This window comes from Schistocerca piceifrons, chromosome 7 (assembly GCF_021461385.2).
Source record: "Schistocerca piceifrons isolate TAMUIC-IGC-003096 chromosome 7, iqSchPice1.1, whole genome shotgun sequence".
NCBI classification, from domain to species: domain Eukaryota; kingdom Metazoa; phylum Arthropoda; class Insecta; order Orthoptera; family Acrididae; genus Schistocerca; species Schistocerca piceifrons.
In genome coordinates this window covers 24348477-24367239 of record NC_060144.1, presented here as the reverse complement: position 1 = coordinate 24367239, position 18763 = coordinate 24348477, and the positions used below count along the sequence as shown (strand labels likewise).

Genomic DNA, 18763 nt, shown 5'->3' with positions numbered 1-18763 from the left:
GTAATTACATTAAATGCCGTTGATCGCCGCTGGGGGTGTAGCCGTTCTATTCACGTGATCTCAGCACGCTATTGAAGCCCATACGAAGTGTTAGTCTCGCATAGTTTCTTGCCGTTATGTAGACAGAAGTGACACCACCAGCAGTCGACCAATGGGTAACATTTTAAATTTATTTTAGCTGTTGTATAATGGAGTCTTTCTGACGGATATCTATAATTTCACAGTGTAAACGCCCAGAAGAAAACCCCTACTCGGGTTGAAACCAGTAGGCGGTATAATAAATGCGATTAAGACGGTTTTTCGATAATTGTCTAATGATAAATGTTCACGTTTATTATGAGGGGCTCCTATCTGGTGCGATACAGACTGTGTGAAATTTCAATCCGTTCTTGTGTAGCTGAGATTCTCCTATTTCTCCTTTTGTTGAGGGAGGTTCTTTGAACAAGAACAGAGTAAAGGGGAGAGGTACAGGAACTACTTGGTCCAAGGTGTACAGTCTTGGAATTTGGTTTAGTTTATTATAATTATCGCTGTTTTCATTTCCTACATTTCATAAATCAACGATTCTTGACGGTTTTATTTAAAAAAAATTTTTTTAAATGTTACGATATAACCCATAAACGAGCCATAGACTCAAAGTATCTGCCATCCTCATTGTTCTTACTACTTTCTAACAAACTTACAGGTCATGCTTTCATTTTATTTCTGTTCTGTGAGATGTTTAACTCGCCCAGTGGTTTATATACTACTCTTTCAAGGGTATTGAAGAGGCATTCTTTCGTAACATAACAGCAGGTATTTAGCATGTCATAATGTTCACAAGCGATAAAATTTGAATACAGTCTGCTTCGACCCCCTGCGGATCCGGGGGTTCAGACAGGCAGGAAAACCTCAGACCTATTCTAAGAGGCGACTAAAAGAAGTCCATCCCCCTCAAGGGAGTAGTTTGCGCCTGCGTCCGGAGACGGACGGTTCCACGAGTTACCTTTGTGGTCATTTCGGTTTTTCACTTACTCTGCTTTGTTCCTTCCTTTGTTTGGTTCCTTCCTTTGTTTGGTTCCTTTCTTTGCCCTTCTCCCTCTCACTGTCTTTCTTGCTTTTCCCTTCTTCTCCTTGCCTTCTTCTCCTTGCCTTCTTCTCCTTGCCTTCTTCTCCTTGCCTTCTTCTCCTTGCCTTCTTCTCCTTGCCTTCTTCTCCTTGCCTTCTTCTCCTTGCCTTCTTCTCCTTGCCTTCTTCTCCTTGCCTTCTTCTCCTTGCCTTCTTCTCCTTGCCTTCTTCTCCTTGCCTTCTTCTCCTTGCCTTCTTCTCCTTGCCTTCTTCTCCTTGCCTTCTTCTCCTTGCCTTCTTCTCCTTGCCTTCTTCTCCTTGCCTTCTTCTCCTTGCCTTCTTCTCCTTGCCTTCTTCTCCTTGCCTTCTTCTCCTTGCCTTCTTCTCCTTGCCTTCTTCTCCTTGCCTTCTTCTCCTTGCCTTCTTCTCCTTGCCTTCTTCTCCTTGCCTTCTTCTCCTTGCCTTCTTCTCCTTGCCTTCTTCTCCTTGCCTTCTTCTCCTTGCCTTCTTCTCCTTGCCTTCTTCTCCTTGCCTTCTTCTCCTTGCCTTCTTCTCCTTGCCTTCTTCTCCTTGCCTTCTTCTCCTTGCCTTCTTCTCCTTGCCTTCTTCTCCTTGCCTTCTTCTCCTTGCCTTCTTCTCCTTGCCTTCTTCTCCTTGCCTTCTTCTCCTTGCCTTCTTCTCCTTGCCTTCTTCTCCTTGCCTTCTTCTCCTTGCCTTCTTCTCCTTGCCTTCTTCTCCTTGCCTTGGCGTTTGAGACAGTCTGTCCTTTCTCTCCCTCTTTCCCTTTATTTTTTCCTCTTCTTCTTTCCTCCCTGTGCGTGCCTGAAGGTCGACCCACGCGTTCGCACGCGTAGTCGGCGACGGGGTAACGCGTAATTCCCCGCCCTGGGTAGACAAGTAAGGCACGCACGTACCCCCTGGTAAAGGCCAGGCCCAGGGAGGGGTGATTGCCTGAGCTGATACCTTCTGGCCATGCCGATTGGTCCCTCCGTCTGTTTCGCTGGAGGTGTGACCTGAGGTGTAAACATTCACCTAAGGCGGGAGCACCCTCTGAGAACGTCCCCATAAGGAAGGAGCGCGCCATCGGAGACGCTGGCAATCATGGGGATTCCTCCGCAACAGATTTCTCTTCTTATTCTCTCTCGACTTCTGCCCATAAACGGAAACTTGACCAGCCACTAGTGACAAAAGTACTACCGCCTGCCCCAAAGTTCCTCGTAGTTTCTCGATCTGAGGACGGAAAGGATTTTTCATCTGTCAACCCTTTCGCTATCCAAAAGGACGTAGATGCCATAGCCGGATCTGTCAAGTCATGCGTAACGGTACCTTGTTATTTGAAACTGAGAGCGCCTTTCAGGCACAAAAACTACTTCGGGCCACACTACTGTACACGTTCCCTGTGCGGGTGGAGGCTCACCGCACTATGAATTCGTCGCGTGGTGTGGTATATACTCGAACACTCGACGGATTGACTGACGAGGAGATTCAGTCTTTCCTCGCTGAGCAGGGCGTGACGGTTGTCCATAGGGTCATGAAAAAGGTCAACAATGACCTTGTACCGACCCGGACACTTTTCTTGATCTTTGATGCGCGACAGCAGCTGAACACTATCAAAGCGGGCTACGAGGTTATTTCTGTTCGCCCCTATGTCCCGACACCTACGTGCTGCTACCAGTGTCAGCGTTTTAATCACACTCGCCAGTCTTGTTCTAATACGGCTAAATGTGTCACTTGGAGGTGGACAGTCACCCTCATGGGCGTCCCTGCCCCGTCTTCTCGTTGTGTGAACTGTCAGGGTGACCACGCAGCGTCCTCCCGCGACTGTCCCATCTACAAGGATGAACACTGTATACAGGAAATTCGGGTCAGAGAGTGTCCACCTCGGCTGCTCGCAAGCTATTTGCTAGTAGGAAGCCCACGCTCGGACAACCATGGAGGTGGCGACGCAGACATGCGATCTGACCTTCAGCAGTACGGTCGTCCATTCGGCCAGTGCTAAGATCGACCGGTCAACGTCTCCTCTTCCTCCCGTCACCCCTTAGACACCAGCACCTTCATCAGCTTCTGCCAAGACTAAGACCCAGAAGTCAGATGAACGGGCCTTCAAGAAGGAACCATCCCGTGCAGACTTCCTATGTACCTTGAACTCCCAGCCATCGACCAGTACTTCAACTAAACGACCTTCCAAGAAGGCTCACAGGAAGCAACGTTCTCCTCCTCCGCCACGGCGCGTTTCTTCTCCTGAACCACTCGGCGGTTGCCTCCCCAGGCCGTCATCCGTTTTGCCTGGCCGCACCGCTGGTAGCCGAACATCTGGCCGTTCACCGGCGGTGGAATCTCCCCCTCCCGGCCATCTTACCAAGATGGCCGACGAACCTACTGAACCAATGGACGATGACTCTCCTCCTATTGATAGCGGCGGCAGTGCTCGCTTGAAGCCAGGCCCTCAACGGCCTTCGAGGTGACCCCTTTTGGCTTCTCCTTTTCCTTTTTCTTCTCACGATGGCACTTCTTCATTGGAATATTCGCGGCATCCTCTCCAATCGAGAGGACTTACAGTTGCTGCTACGCTTGCACTGTCAGTTCGTCGTAGCTTCCCAGGAAACGAAGCTACGTCCATGCAATCAAATTGACTTGGCACACTATGCCGCTGTGCGTTTTGACCTACCCCCTGTGGCAGGTGTTCCGGCTCATGGAGGGGTTATGTTCCTGGTCCGGGATGATACTTACTACGATCCCATCACATTGCACACCGGCCTGCAGGCAGCTGCCGTCCGAATTACTCTCCCCACTTTTACATTTTCCATTTGTACCGTTTACACTCTATCGTCGTCTGCCGTTACCAGGGCAGACATGATGCAGCTTATTGCTCAGCTACCTGCCCCATTTTTGTTAACTGGAGACTTCAATGCCCACCATCCCCTTTGACGCTCTCCAGCATCCTACCCGAGGGGCTCCCTGTTGGCAGACCTTTTCAACCACCTCAATCTTGTCTGCCTCAATACTGGCGCCCCTATTTTTCTTTCGGCCACAACTCACTCCTATTCCAATTTAGACCTTTCTATATGTACTACCCAACTTACACGCCAGTTTGAATGGTACGCACTTTCTGATACGTATTTGAGCGACCACTTCCCTTGTGTTATCCATCTCCTGCATCATACCCCCTCTCCGTGCTCAACTAGTTGGAACATCTCCAAAGCAGACTGGGGGCTCTTCTCTTCCAGGGCAAACTTTCAGGATCAAACCTCCGCAAGCTGCGATAGTCAGGTCGCACATCTCACGGAAGTCATTCTCACTGCTGCTGAATATTCCATCCCTCACACTCCTTCTCCACGTCGTGTACCGGTTCCCTGGTGGGCCGTAGCGTGTAGAGACGCTTTACGGGCTCGTCGACGTGCGTTACGCACCTTTAAACGCCGCCATACAGTGGCGAATTGTATCAATTATAAACGATTACGTGCGCAGTGTCGTCGTGTTATTAAAGAAAGTAAGAAAGCCAGCTGGGCTGCTTTCACAAGCACCTTAAACATTCTTACACCTTCTTCTGTTGTCTGGGGTAGCCTGTGCCGGCTCTCTGGCACTAAGGTCCACTCACCAGTTTCTGGCTTGACGGTCGCGAATGACGTCCTTGTGGCCCCTGAGGATGTCTCCAATGCCTTCGGCCGCTTTTTCGCAGAGGTTTCGAGCTCCGCTCATTACCACCCTGCCTTCCTCCCCCGAAAGCAGGCAGAGGAGGCTAGGCCACCTAACTTCGGCTCCTCGAATCGTGAAAGTTATAATGCTCCATTCACCATGCAGGAACTCGAAAATGCACTTGCCCGGTCACGGGCCTGATTCTATTCATATTCGTATTCAGATGCTGAAGAACGTTTCTCCTGCGGGTAAAGGTTTTCTTCTTTGTACTTACAATCGCATCTGGATTGAGGGTCATGTTCCCACATGCTGGCGCGAGTCTATTGTCCCGATTCTTAAACCAGGGAAGGACAAGCACTTGCCTTCCAGTTATCGACCCATCTCCCTTACCAGCTGTGTCTGTAAGGTGATGGAGCGAATGGTTAACTGTCGTTTGGTTTGGCTGCTTGAATCTCGATGCCTACTTACCAGTGTACAATGTGGATTTCGTAGGCGCTGCTCTGCTGCTCACCATCTGGTTACCTTGTCGACCTTCATTATGAATAACTTCTTGCGGAAGCTCCCGACCGCGGCTGTGTTCTTTGATTTGGAGAAGGATTACGACACCTGTGGGAGGGCGGGCATTCTCCGCACCATGCGTACATGGGGCCTTCGTGGTCGCCTCCCTCTTTTTATTCGTGCCTTTTTAATGGATCTACAGTTCAGAGTACGTGTGGGTTCTGTCCTGTCCGACGCCCTTCGCCAGGAGAATGGGGTGCCACAGGGCTCAGTTTTGAGCGTCGCTCTCTTCGCCATAGCGATCAATACAATAATGGATTGCCTCCCAGCTGATGTATCAGGCTCCCTTTTCGTGGACGATTTTACCATCTACTGCAGCGCGCAGCGTACATGTTTCCTGGAGCGATGTCTTCAGCGTTGTCTTGACCGTCTGTACTCCTAGAGTGTCGCCAGTGGCTTCCGTTTTTCTTCCGAGAAGATGGTCTGTATTAACTTCTGGCGCTACAAAGTGTTTCTCCCACCGTCCTTACGACTCGGTCACGTTGCTCTCCCATTCGTGGAGACAGCAAAATTTTTAGGTCTTACATGTGGAGACCAGCTAAGTTTCCTGTCAAATTTGTCATATTTTGCTGCCCGTTGTACCCGTTCTCTAAATGTCCTCTTTGTTCTCAGCGGTATGTCTTGGGGAGCGGATCGAACCATCCTACTTCGCCTATATCGATCGATCGTCCGCTCAAAGCTGGATTATAAGAGCTTCGTATACTCCTCTGCACGGCCGTCCATCTTACGCCGCTTCAACTCCATCCAACATCTTGCGATCGGAGTGTTCTATACTAGTCCCGTCGAGAGTCCTCATGCTGAAGCCGGTGAATTGCCACTAACCTACCAGCGCGATATCCTGCTTTGTCGTTATGCCTGTCGGCTATTATCAATGCCCGACCACGCGTCTCATCTTTCCTTTTTTTTTTGACGACTCTCTCGACCGTCAATACGGGTTGTATGTCTCTGCCCTGCCACCCCCTGGAGTTCGCTTTCGTCGCCTACTTCTGCACCTTGATTTTCACTCCCTGGAACCTTTCGAGTGGGCGAGAGCCAAACGCCACCTTGGCTCCAGGCTCAGGTTCGCGTTGACTTTGACCTCAGCTCACTCCCAAAGGAGGTTACCCCCGCTCCGGTATACCGCTCCAGTTTTGTCGAACTTCGTTCGAAGTTCATTAATATGATCTTCATTTATACAGATGGCTCTAAGACCAATGACGGTGTCGGGTGTTTTTTTTATTGTAAGGGCACACAGTTTCAAATACCGTTCCATGGCCATTGTTCGGTCTTCACAGCTGAGCTCTTTGCCCTCTACCAGGCTGTTCTTTACATCAGCCGCCACCGACATTCTGCTTATGTCATCTGCTCCGATTCCCTGAGCGCCATCCAGAGCCTCAGTGATCCGTATCTGGTTCACCCTTTCGTGCACCGGATCCAACGCTCTCTTCAGCAGCTGGCGGACGACGGTTCTCCAGTTACCTTTATGTGGGTTCCTGGGCAAGTGGGTATCCCTGGGAAGCTGCAGATGCCACGGCCAAGGCTGTGGTCCTCCAGCCGCGGACAGCTTCTTGTTGTGTCCCTTCGTCAGATTGTAGCAGGGTCATTTGTCAGCGCATTTTATCGCTGTGGCATGCCGATTGGGCTGCACTTCCATACAACAAGCTTCGGACCTTGAAACCTCTTCCCGTGGCTTAGACGTCCTCCTCACGTCCTCCTCACGCCCTTCTCGGCGGAAGGAGGTTGGTTTGGCCCGGTTACGAATTGGACACTGCCGGTTCAGCCATCGCCATCTGCTGACGGCGCCGTTCTGCCCCTGTGGGCAATTGCTGACGGTCCGCCACATTTTAACGTCCTGTCCGAATTTTAATACACTGCGAATTGATCTTGGTCTGCCATGTATTCTGGATGCCATTTTAGCGGATGACCCAGGAGCAGCTGCTCGCGTTCTTCGTTTTATCCACTTGACAAACCTGTCTAAGGACATTTGATTATGCTGTTTTTTTTTTTTTTAATCCTATGCCTGTCAGTCTGTCTTTTATCGTGTTTTCCCTTTTAGTTCCTGTTTTAACCTTGTGCCTTGCAGTGCATTCCTAACTTAGTCTGGGCGCTAATGACCATTGTAGTTGTGCGCCCTAAAACTACAAAAAAAGAAGTATGTCTAAGGGGAAAGTCCGCGTTGTCGACGTGCGACTCCAGCTCTGGAGATGACTTGGCGAGTAGTAAATCTCTGTGTGACAGGCATTAATGGACTTTAAGGATGGCTAAATTGATCGTGTACACAGTACATACCCTAATTATCAACTGATACAGAGATACGTACTGTTCTGGTGACTGAGTTAGCTGACATCATGACTGTGTCAACCGTTAGACATCTAAAGGACCAGATCGCCAACTGGAGCTGGAACGTCCTCGACTTCTACCTTCTCAGCACAGAGGGGCGAGGGCGAATAATATCTGTGGCCCAAGACCTCCGACCTGGCGAGGAGGATGCCGGACGCACCGCCTGCGATATGTGGGCTGCCAGGGCGAGGCGTGGGCGCAGGCGGCATCGGGAGGGCCGTGACGTATCGGGAGCTGCATTATTCAAGAAGCGGCGCTGCGCTGAGAAGCCCGCGCGTCAGATGAGGCCCCCAGCCTGGCCGCTATATTATATCGACTCGGAGATTCCCAGCCAGGTGGCCCGGCCATGACAGGCAGGATGCGAGGTCCTGGCTGCGGCGTGCGAACGACAGGTTTCCTCGAAAGTGAGGTCTCTTCCTCTTCATTCACATTTTGGAGCGACCCTTTAACAAACGTAGAATTAAACAGAGAAGTGTTACACCACTAAAGTATTGTTCTAAATTACAGTTAACTTTATTTGTACAATCTGGTGAGCTCGTTTCATTTAAGTTTTCTATTTATTATGCGGAGCTAATGACCGAATAGCATACCACCTATTTGACGTCTAATTGGACTAATATTATATAATTGTTTGGAACTATAGATTTGTAAAATGTTTGTGACGTAAAACTGTCGCCATTGATTATTAAGATAATTGTATTATTTCAACACCCACTAATGCTTCAGAATAAATTTATCTCTAATCATTTTTCACATACACTCTACTTCTTACTGCAGTAATTATTTTGACTCTGAGACATCCCCAAAAGAGTAGCATTGTTTAATACCGGGACAGGACAGTTTAACTTTTCATTTTCCTTCCCGAAAAACATTGTGTGTGGAATTACAGAAATAACTCATGTTAGCCTAGTCAGGATTGGCGACCGTATTCTTTAATTTGGAGAACAATCTTGTTAATGGTTGTTAAAGTGTGCTTGCTTCTTTTCATCATTACAGGAAGTAAACTGGTTTCTCTACGTTTGCAGCCAACAATACTGAATTTATTTTTAAAAGAAACGAGAACAATTATTAATTTTGCTGTTTTTTCGTAAATATTGCTAGAGTCTAATAGTAAAATTAAAAATGAACTATAAAAGAGCGATCACTATTAAATACGCACGGCTTCTGTTCAAGAAGTTACTTAATCACTTTATCTTCGTGCAATACTTAACGAAACTGTACTTACAGATAGTATAAATGTTCGTGATCACTGACCTAGGAAAATTACTTGCAACGTCGTTTCCTTCTTCCCATGTCATAGAAGTTACTACAGATAATGTTACCATATTGTCCAGATCTAATTGACACCCAGTTTTCCTAGCATATCTGAACGTCGCTTCACATCTCTAAGAAGGAAAAAAAAGCGTTCTTGAGTTTCTAGCTGAGGCACAGGTGGACAAGCAGGGGGCAGTCAACAGATGATTGTATCTTCGTCTCGCATTAGGCATGTTGCTCCTGCTCCGTGTTACGTTCTTTGGCTGCAATACTTGCTGCACGTTTCTTTCTTCTTCAGTCAATTAGAACTTAGATTTAGCCCCGAAAAAAACCTTCTATCCGAGGCAGTTACTTCGCTGAGACGACTTACTATAACTATCAAAGAAACGTTTCCATCCACTACTGCGCAATACTTTGCTGCACGAAATACTACTTTTGAGCATACTAACCGCCGACTGCAGTGTACCAGTAGAACCGAGATTGACTGCCACTAACTGTTCGTCTCTTTACACATTCCACGCCAAAGCAAAAGAAAGTGGCCAAGTTTAAATAAATATTATCTCCCCTGCTTTTGTGGTTGAAGACCACATTAATAAGTTTATTAGAAAATCATTCTCTTAGGAAGAGACCAGTTATTTACAAACGTTAACAATGAAAATAGATGTAGAATACATTTTCAATGGACTAAAACGTTTAGGAGGCTAAGCATTGCGTAATTATCGGTAGTTGATGATTTATGACGAAACAAATGTATACCAAATAAAATTGATATTTAATGGAAAAAAATGAGATAACTAGCAAAATTTAGTTAACTGATTCTACCGTTCCTTTTTGGTAGCCCAACATAACTAAATAAATCAGTCCCATAGAACATACACAATATAGCACTTTTCATTTATTAAGTGTTTCGGCTTACAAGGCTTCGTTAGACCAAAACTTTCGCTTGGCTCTTCCGAGGAAAGCTATAATGTAACAGCAGGACAAAGGAAAAAAATCTCATTGGAAACCATCCTTGAGGATCGTTGCACGAAACGCTAGCTTCTCCAATCGCACAATAAAAAGAATATAGAGGAATACATAGCTAAAAGTACTTCTCGGCGCTTCACTACTTCCCAAATACGTGGAAGAAGAAAATATTACTTCTAGTCCCCTGACAAACGATTCGGCAGTATTACCTAAAATAACTTCCGCATTTCTCTTCATTTTATGTTGTCAGTGTCGTTGTAAGCGACGTTGCACTTTCCTGTTTCATGAGACATCCTTCGGGAAGTGTGAAGTCTGACTTCCGTGCTTTCGTTGATCCCTTGTTTCCACTGAACTGTAGACGTGGTGTGAAACCTTCGCAACAACTGGGAGGGGCGACATGTAGCAGGTTGAGTACGCTGCAGACGTTTCGCTGGGTATTTTATCCCTTACATATCAGCCGTACTTAAAAGGGCCCCAATCTCTCCCCATGTGATGTCAATGTTCTTGGAGACCTAGAGAAAGACATTTGTAGCCATTTATTGCCTTCGGACGAAGACGACAGACCCTTGGTGTAATCATAGTGCCGTGAGCACGCGAAACATTTTTCCATGAAGGCACTGACCGTCTTTTCTCACAGTGGGATAAATGTAGTATACTCGTCTTACCAACACAGAAGGGAAAGTAAGTAAAGTTTATTTCGGAACTAATCGCTGTAAGTACAAGATGCACACAGGGTGACAAAATCGAGAGGCAAGGGCTCTTAAAAGGAATAGTTTGAGAACTACACTGTATTTTTGAAATAGTTGAGTTGTGAGGGAGAAGAAAATTCATAAATAAGCAGCAGCTGCACGTCATCTCCTTAGATTCCACTGTGCTAACAATTCCTCGCCGAGAATCTTGGTCAGTTTTATGTGGCCTGAACGACACAGTTGAAAAAACCTACTTCTGGAGGTAAACTGATTCAGGTATGACGATGTCTGTTGCGAAACATTCCCCGCTTCGTTCCGCTTTCCAGGAAGTACATCTTGCGGCGCCGTACACTGAATGTGATTCTGCACGTTACTGTTTACCACTATTTGCAGTTCATGACTAGTTCCTGTTAAACATAATTTTGGAAACTCAGACTATAACAAAGTAGTTTCTATAACTGATACCCGCCCACAGTGTCTATATTGTTGATGCTAGTGTACATTTTGCAACAATCTGAACATACGTCTAGACATTTGTTAGTGGACATTGTGGGTTGTCTACCCTTAGGCTTTGATGACCTGAAATCCGCCGCGAACATCTTCAATCAGGTGCTTCAATGTCTGTGAAGGAATAGGAGCCGTTCCTTCCTCAAGAGCCGAAACAAGAGAAGGTGGGATGTTGGATACTGGGGTCTGGGGCGATGTCGACGTAGTAACTCATCCCAAACGTGGTCTATTGGATTTTGGACAGGCCAGTCGATTTCAGGAATGTTACTATCCATAAACCATTGCCTCACACACAATGTGATCAAAAGTATCTAGACACCCGCAAAAACACGTTTTTAATGTTAAGTGCATTGTGCTGCTACGTACTGGTAGGTACTCCTTATCAGCGACCTCAATATTCATTAGACATCGTGAGAGAGGCGAACGGGGCACTCCGCGGAACTCGGGACTTTGAACGTGGTCAGGTAATTTGGTGTCACTTGTCGTACGTCTGTACGCGAGATTTCCACACTCCTAAACATCCCTAGGTCCACTGTTTCCGATGGGATAGTGAAGTGGAAGCGTGAAGGGACATGTACAGCACGAAAGCGTACAGGGTGACCTCGTCTGTTGACCGACAGAGACGGCCGATAGTGAAGAGGGTCGTAATGTGTAATAGGCAGACGTTTACCCAGACCATCACACAGGAATTCCAAACTGTCATAGTACTTGCAGTGGATCCTGATGCTGTCAGGTGGAAGGTGAGAACTTGAATTTCATGGCCGAGCGGCTGCTAATATGCCACACATCGCACTGGTAAATCCCAAACAACGCCTAGCTTGGTGTAACGAGCGTAAACATTGGGCGATTGAACACTGGAAAATGATGTCTGCAATGACGAATCACGGTACACAATGTGGCGATGCGATGGCAGGGTGTGGATATGGCGAATGCCCGGTGAACGTCACCGGCCAGCTTGTGTAGTGCCATCAGTAAAATTCGGTGGCGGTGGAGCTATGGTGTGGTCGTGTTTCCCCATGGAAGGGGCTTGCACCCTTTGTTGTTTTGCGTGACACTATCACAGCACAGGCCTACATTGATGTTTTAACCACCTTCTTGGTTCCCACTATTGAAGCGTAATTCAGGGATGGTGACTGCATCTTTCAACACGATCGAGCACGGCCTGTGGCGGAGTGGTTACACGACAATAACATCCCTGTAATGGACTGGCCTGCACAGGGACATGACCTGAATCATATAGTCAACTTTGTGATGTTTCGAAAGGCCTGTTTCGTGCCGGACCTCACCGACCGACATAGATACCCCTCCTCAGTGCAGCACTCTTGGATAAAGGCAGCCCATCCTTCACAAAACTTCCAGTACCTGACTGAACCTATGCCAGCGAAAGTGAAAGCTGTCATCGAGGCTAAGGGTGGGCCAACACCATGTCCAGTTCCTAAATTACCAATAAAGGGGGTTACGAACGTGTAAGTCATTTTCGACCAGGTGTCCGGATACTTTTGATCACATAGTGTATTATGCTTGATGACATGGCGCATTGTCATGCTGATACAATCAATCTTTTCAGAAATGTACTTCTACTGTACGCAGAGACGATTCATATTCTTGCGCACTTCGAGTATTCTTAATCGCAGCAAGAGGCACACCATAACCCTTAAAAAGACCCATATAACGTAACATAAGTTCCTTTGTAGTGTACAATCGACAATACACATGATGGTAGGTAACGTCTTCAAAGCATTCGCGAAATCCAAACCGTTGTGTCGACTTGTCACAGGGTTCAGCGGGGTTCATCACTCCAAATTACTGGTTTCGTCATGGAATGTCCAGATGCATCTCTCCACCTCAGCAGTCGCCTAACAATGACGACAGACATGTGACTTGCGATGAACTGCTCGATCATTGTAGTACGTTATTTGTAACTGTGTACACACAGTCTTCGTGCTAGCTGGACTGCTGACAGCACTTTCGAACTGAAGTGACTCGTTCCACTGGCGTCATAATTTCTTTACGAACACCCTTCACAATGCTTGTGGGTTCATCAGCACACGAGGTCCACCTGGCCATGGCTTGTGACTGAAGTGAAGTGGAAACGCGAAGGAACCACAGTAGCCATCACCAACAATCAACTTCAGCTGCTTTAGAACAGTTGAGATGTCGTTGATGGATCTGTTGCTCAGGTGACATCCAGTGGCTTGTCCGTATTCGAAGTCGATCAGTTCTGCTGTCACTGTTTCTGTACTGACAAGACTTTACTTCCCGCCTCGATTTTTACTGGCAGGTCCGCCTCTCCCAACATCTACTGGTCGATTCAGCATTATATAGAGGTGTCCGGATAGTTTTCATAAGATAAAGTAAGCATTCCCAAACACGTTATGTAAACAATCCGGGCACTCGGTATCTCGTTCTGCCTGAAATACGCATTCACGACCATCGGATCCGTATCTCCAAATACTTCAGTTAGGAACCTCTAGAGCATATATAGCTGGGAGCCTAAGGGCTTTGAACATCTTGTATATAGGGTTGACCCGCAATCCACACACTAAATTTTGGACGTTGTTCCGTGAATTTGGAGTAATTGGGTATCAGACCCATGGCCTCTGGTAGTTCGTTACAGAGTAATGGATTTTCGTTAATTTCATACCCTCACTTATGCGAACAAATAATGCAGATGTCAATGTTACGTATTGTGTATCTTGTTTGGGAACAGTTGTTTCACAAAGCCTTGTGTTCCATAAATCTGTGGAGCACAACGTATTATGCCTCACCATGACACAGCTGCTAAAATAGTTACTATTATCCAACTTATATCCATAGTACACATTTCAAAAGTTTAAAATCTGAACGACGAAAACAATCCAGTTGCAGAGGAATAACAATTTTGCAGCCATGTGGCGGTTGTACATCGAAACTTGCTCCGTTTACGCTACAGTACTCGTTGATAACAGCAACGCCCGTTTATTCTTAGCACCTACGACTACGGTGTGCGACCTTGATAGCTGTTTTGTTTTTCCTTCTTTTTGCAGTGTTTGGAAAGCTTTACATAGACCTGGCAATATAGAGTATTTTTGTTTTGTAAGATGAATGGCAACTTGTAAGTAGCCATAAAAAGAGTTGGTTTCGTCCCTGATAAATACATGCCTACATTTAAATCATTTCCTTAAATGAAAAACATGACCACACTGTTTTTTTCCTTTACCTAAGGATTAGGAGGGGGCACACGTCCCCTGTTACTGCTCCCGGCTATGGGCGCCCCTGGAGGTAGCAGCTCTTCAGGGCTGCTTACAGTCCTGCGGGGACCGTATTCTGCACGCTCGGCCGCGGCGTGAAACCCCTCATCTTTTGTCTTGACACATCGCGATGTCTTAAGGAAGAGCAATGAAGTAAAGAATGAAGGAATACTAATGGCCTCATCACGATTCTCGAGGATCTCGCTTCTATTTGTACCTCCACAATACTCAGATATAACATTACATCATTTCATAGAAACAGTCCGCACTACCTCTGAATAATTCCACATTCGATGTGCAATTAACAGAACAATAAGCTTAGCTGGATCACGTGTCTTCCCTATAACAATTACAAGCCTTGTGTAGTAGGTTTTCTTCCTTGATATTAGAATGGGAATCTCACCATAGGAAGAGGGTATGTGTAAACATAACACATAGTGAAACACATTCTGATAACACAGTGCTTTTAAGAAACGAAAACATCTACAACTAATAACATTAGAAATACGCTCCTGTATAAACCAAACTAAAGTCGAATTTTTTAAATAATTCATAAGCGTGGTGTCTTGCCTAGTATTTCAAAAGGAGCTCTTAGCGACTTCGAACAAGCTTTGAAACTATGTGAAGTTTCCGAAGCTTCCGGTCGCTGAGACTGCCACAAAATAAAGAAAGAGAATAAAGTTTCGTAATAAAAATTTTGTTTGCTCACGCAGTAAAACTTAAGCATCAGGCGTAACACTGAATTAATAACAAGAATTCTGCGTCTTTAAGCTCGTAGAACCTTCATGGTTGATGTCAGTCAAATAATTGAGACGCACGCGCACGCGCACGCGCACGCAAACTCACTCTCTCGTCCATACTCAGAAGTTTAAAGCTATTTAAAGTATCTAACGTGCATGTACAGAACAACTGGTGGATGTGGGGAGCAGAGTAAGAAATAAGCTGTTAATGTCTGTTTGGCGCAACAAAGGCGGAGAGAAGTGTTAGTGCTTCAGTAGTATCACTTGTTTGAGGCCACGCAGGTCAAAGCCGTCGTCGGGACAGCAGAAATTAAAGTTCCTGTCAGTCCCTGGTTTGTTTACCATTTTCAGACAGCACCGAATATGGCGCGCAGTATATTTCAACGAGCGCTTTAACATGCCATTGTCCCGTACACGAATGAGATTTTACGGTAGCCAATCATTTCGCTTTTCGTCTAAATCTACAAGGATACCCTACAAATCACACTACAGTGCATGACATGTGGTTCATGGAACCACCTTCACAATAATTCTCGGAACAGTGTACAGAAAACACTTCTTTCTTCCTGGGCAAGCTCAGATTTCCCTTATTTTATTATGTTCAGGCTGACCTACATAGGGAGAAATCAAGTCCTAATGTTTTTGTATGAGGAGGAGAGAGTTGGAGAAGGAAATTTTTTGAAAGGGTCCTGTCGCAATGAGAAGCAGGGTTTCATGTGGAAGTCATTAAAACAAAGCCGTATCCTTTCACTGACTCATACTTAAGAATAATACAAAAAGTGCTGTGCGCGTCTTCAAACATTCTCGATGTATTCCGTTAATCCTACGTGATAACGATCACACACCGTGCAACAGTACTCCAAATGAGAACAGACAATCGTAGTGTAGGCACTAGCTTTAGTAGATTTGAGTTTTATTTTCCATAGGTTCTTTCCGATTTAAGTTGATCATAATTGTAATTCCTAGGTATTTAGGTGAATTTCTGGCCTGTATACATGTTCGATTTATAATGTAGCCGAATTTTAATGGATTTCTTTCAGCACTCAGGTGAAGACCCCACACTTCCCATTATTTAGAGTTAATAGCCAATTTCCGCACTATGAAGATACCTCTTCCAAATTTTACTGCAATTTGTTTGGAGCTTCTGTTGACCTTGCAGATCACGCTGTCGTTCAAAGACTGAACAGCCACCTTAGGCTGCTTACTAGACTCTTTCCTGCCTCCAGGTCCTCTGCTGTTCCTTCACTATAACACTACCTTGGGGAATGCTATATATTACTATGGATTGTGATTTCCTTTCAGAGGTCGCAGTCCAGTTACATACCTGAGACATTGCATAAGCACAGAACTACGGTGTCAAAAGCCTTCTGTAAACCTGTAATTAAGTAAATAATTGCAAATTCCTTGTCGATAGCTCTCAACTCTTCATATGAGTAAAAAGCTGTTTCTCGTCTAGTAAATGGTTGCTTATGATTCTATACCAATTAGGCTCTTCACAGAGACTGCTGCTGCAATACCTCCGTCCTTAAATCACTTAACAACCTGGACTGAAAGGCCTGATTTTATTAAGTTGCTTCACTACGCTCAGGATATCTACTAAGTTACTCATGGTGGCAGCTGTTCTCGACTCCAGTTCTGCAATATTTACTTCGTCGTCTTTGGTTTAGAAATGTCGGGAGGCTGTGTTTAGCAGATCTGCTTTAGCAGCACTGTCATACATAGTGTTTCAATTCTTAGTGTGCAGAAAAGGCCTTGATTCTCTCTCATGCTAACATAATGTACATATGACTAGAATATCTTTGGATTTTCTGGCAGGTCTCGAGACAGTTTCCACAATGAAACTACTGTAAGCATCTCGGACCGAAGTCCATACTACACTTCGAGCTTCTGTATAAGATTGCCAATCCTCTGGATTTAGCGTTCTTTCAAATTTGCATTCTTTTTCGTTGTTGCAACAACAGTGTTCTGACCTTTTTTGTGTACCATGGAGGATCAGCTTTGTTAGTTTGAAAGAACTAGAGAGTGAATTCGAACCACATCTGGTCTGCAATTGAAGTAGTACCTACAGAGACATAGGGTCCTTCATTAATTTATTTGCTGTAAATCTGTCAGTTGCTAAGGAAGACGTGAAGTGAATTTTTATCAGATTTTTTAACACATATATTTTTCGTTTATTTTTTGTGGATTTGAGAGTTGCGGTATTCACTCTCGATACAATAACCCTGTGCTCACTAATCCCTGTATACGTTTTGATGCTCGTTATTATCTTAGGATTAGTTGTTGCAAAGAGATCAAGCGGGTTTCACAAACTTTTACTAATGGCTGCAAACGATTTTTAGAGAACGCGTTTAGCGCAATTTCGGATGTTTCGGTGACTCCAATTACAATCACGTATCCGGCACATGAAATTATAAGGTCTAAAGTAAACTGAAGAAGTGTGCTTCGAACCTTTCAGCATCTGGATGCTTTTAGCGACGTCCCAACCCAGATCAGAAAATTATTTTATTCCGATGGCCAAGAATGACCGCTACCCATACCAATTCACAGGAACTATGTACTTCAGTTTTGGAAGAAGGTAGAGGTACTTCTAAAAGCAACAAACGCCACCGCCATCTGTATTTAGCATATCATTTCTGAACACAGTTAGGTGTTCCATAAAAATTCCGGCTGGCCTTACCCCTGCTTTAGCCAGCTTTCTGTGCCTATAACTATTTGAGCATTGGTGTTTTCTGTTAGCCTTTGGAGCTCTGGTACACCTACAATTTACAATTGTTACACCAATTTTTCCTGTATCTATGTTCTTCTTTTGTTCGGCCTGCACCCTTTGTGACTAAAGCCCTTTTTGCCTTTTCCCGAGATCCTGTAACCTAAAAAAACCGCCCAGTCCACTCCACACAGCCCCTGCTACCGTGTAGTCGCCACCTGTATGTAGTGGACTCCTGGCTTATTCGATGAAACCCAAAACCCAACCACCGTACGGTGCAAGGCGAGGAATATGCAGCCTAGACTGTCGCAGAACCGACTGAGCTTCTGATTCAGACCCTCCATTCGGCACTGCAGCGTAATCGACAGGACCGACTGCGGATCTCTGGTACAATGGTGAGCTCTGCTTCTGCCTCACAAGTAAGACTAGTAGTTCTTACCACATCTGATAACTGCTCGAAACCAGAGAGAACCTCTTCTAGTCCAGTGACCCACATTAATGCTACTGACTTGAGCCACCACTTGCAGCTGGCTGCACCCTGTGCTCTTCATGGCCTTAGGAAGGCCCGTTCCACATCTGAAATGATTCAAACCGGTATGCACATGAGTGCAAGTTGGCTTTCTTCCCATTCTTGGCAGCTATGTTCCTTGGGAGCTCCAATGTTAGGCACATTATGGGGCCCCTAAGTGTCAGTCATTCCACCTGGTGTGTCTGCCCAGATCTTGGGGGCTGAAGGGTTTCCTCTGAAACAAGACAAGCAATTTCATCTGTCTGAGGACGCTGACAGGCATGTTTCAGGTGCCGTCTGTGGGTCACAGACGAACCAGCGAGGCCTGGGGTGCGGCCCCTGGGAGTCTTCCGCTGCCTGCCAAGACCTGATGTTACCACCCACTCGACCACGTTTGAGGAGTCAATTTTAGTGCGAGTGGTAAGTCTGGAGCTGAGAGCGAAGTGTCACGGACTCAGCTCGCATCTGTACTCAGTCCCTGTGCATACTGAAGATAGTGGAAAACTACACCACACTATACACGCAAAGGACTATCAACACGCACTGTGGAACTCCAAAAACCGATGAAAACGCAAGAAATGATTTCTCCTGATTGGAAACTTGAA

At 45.9% G+C, this 18763-nt stretch overlaps 2 protein-coding genes across 2 annotated transcripts in view; both read right to left on the bottom strand.

Annotated features, from left to right (window-relative positions):
• Window positions 1-1081: 1081 nt before the first annotated feature.
• Window positions 1082-7769, bottom strand: LOC124805401 (vicilin-like seed storage protein At2g18540). Its single transcript, XM_047265963.1, has 2 exons — window positions 7696-7769; window positions 1082-1694 (listed from the first exon to the last, which is right to left on the bottom strand). The coding sequence occupies exons 1-2, from the start codon at window positions 7767-7769 to the stop codon at window positions 1082-1084; spliced, it is 687 nt and encodes a 228-aa protein (XP_047121919.1).
• A 34-nt stretch (window positions 7770-7803) lies between these two features.
• The window catches only part of LOC124805400 (uncharacterized PE-PGRS family protein PE_PGRS54-like), a 58186-nt gene continuing 47226 nt past the window's right edge, over window positions 7804-18763 (bottom strand). The window contains exon 4 of the mRNA XM_047265962.1: window positions 7804-8003. Coding sequence (XP_047121918.1) covers window positions 7804-8003 — 200 coding nt within the window. The remainder of the gene's footprint in view (window positions 8004-18763) is intronic.

Coding starts and splice junctions, on each gene's coding strand:
- LOC124805401 (XM_047265963.1), bottom strand. CDS start 7,769: ATGCCGCCTGCGCCCACGCCTCGCCCTGGCAGCCCACATATCGCAGGC. Junction 1,695..7,695: donor TCCGGCATCCTCCTCGCCAG/GTCGGAGGTCTT, acceptor GGCAAGGAGAAG/AAGGCAAGGAGAAGAAGGCA.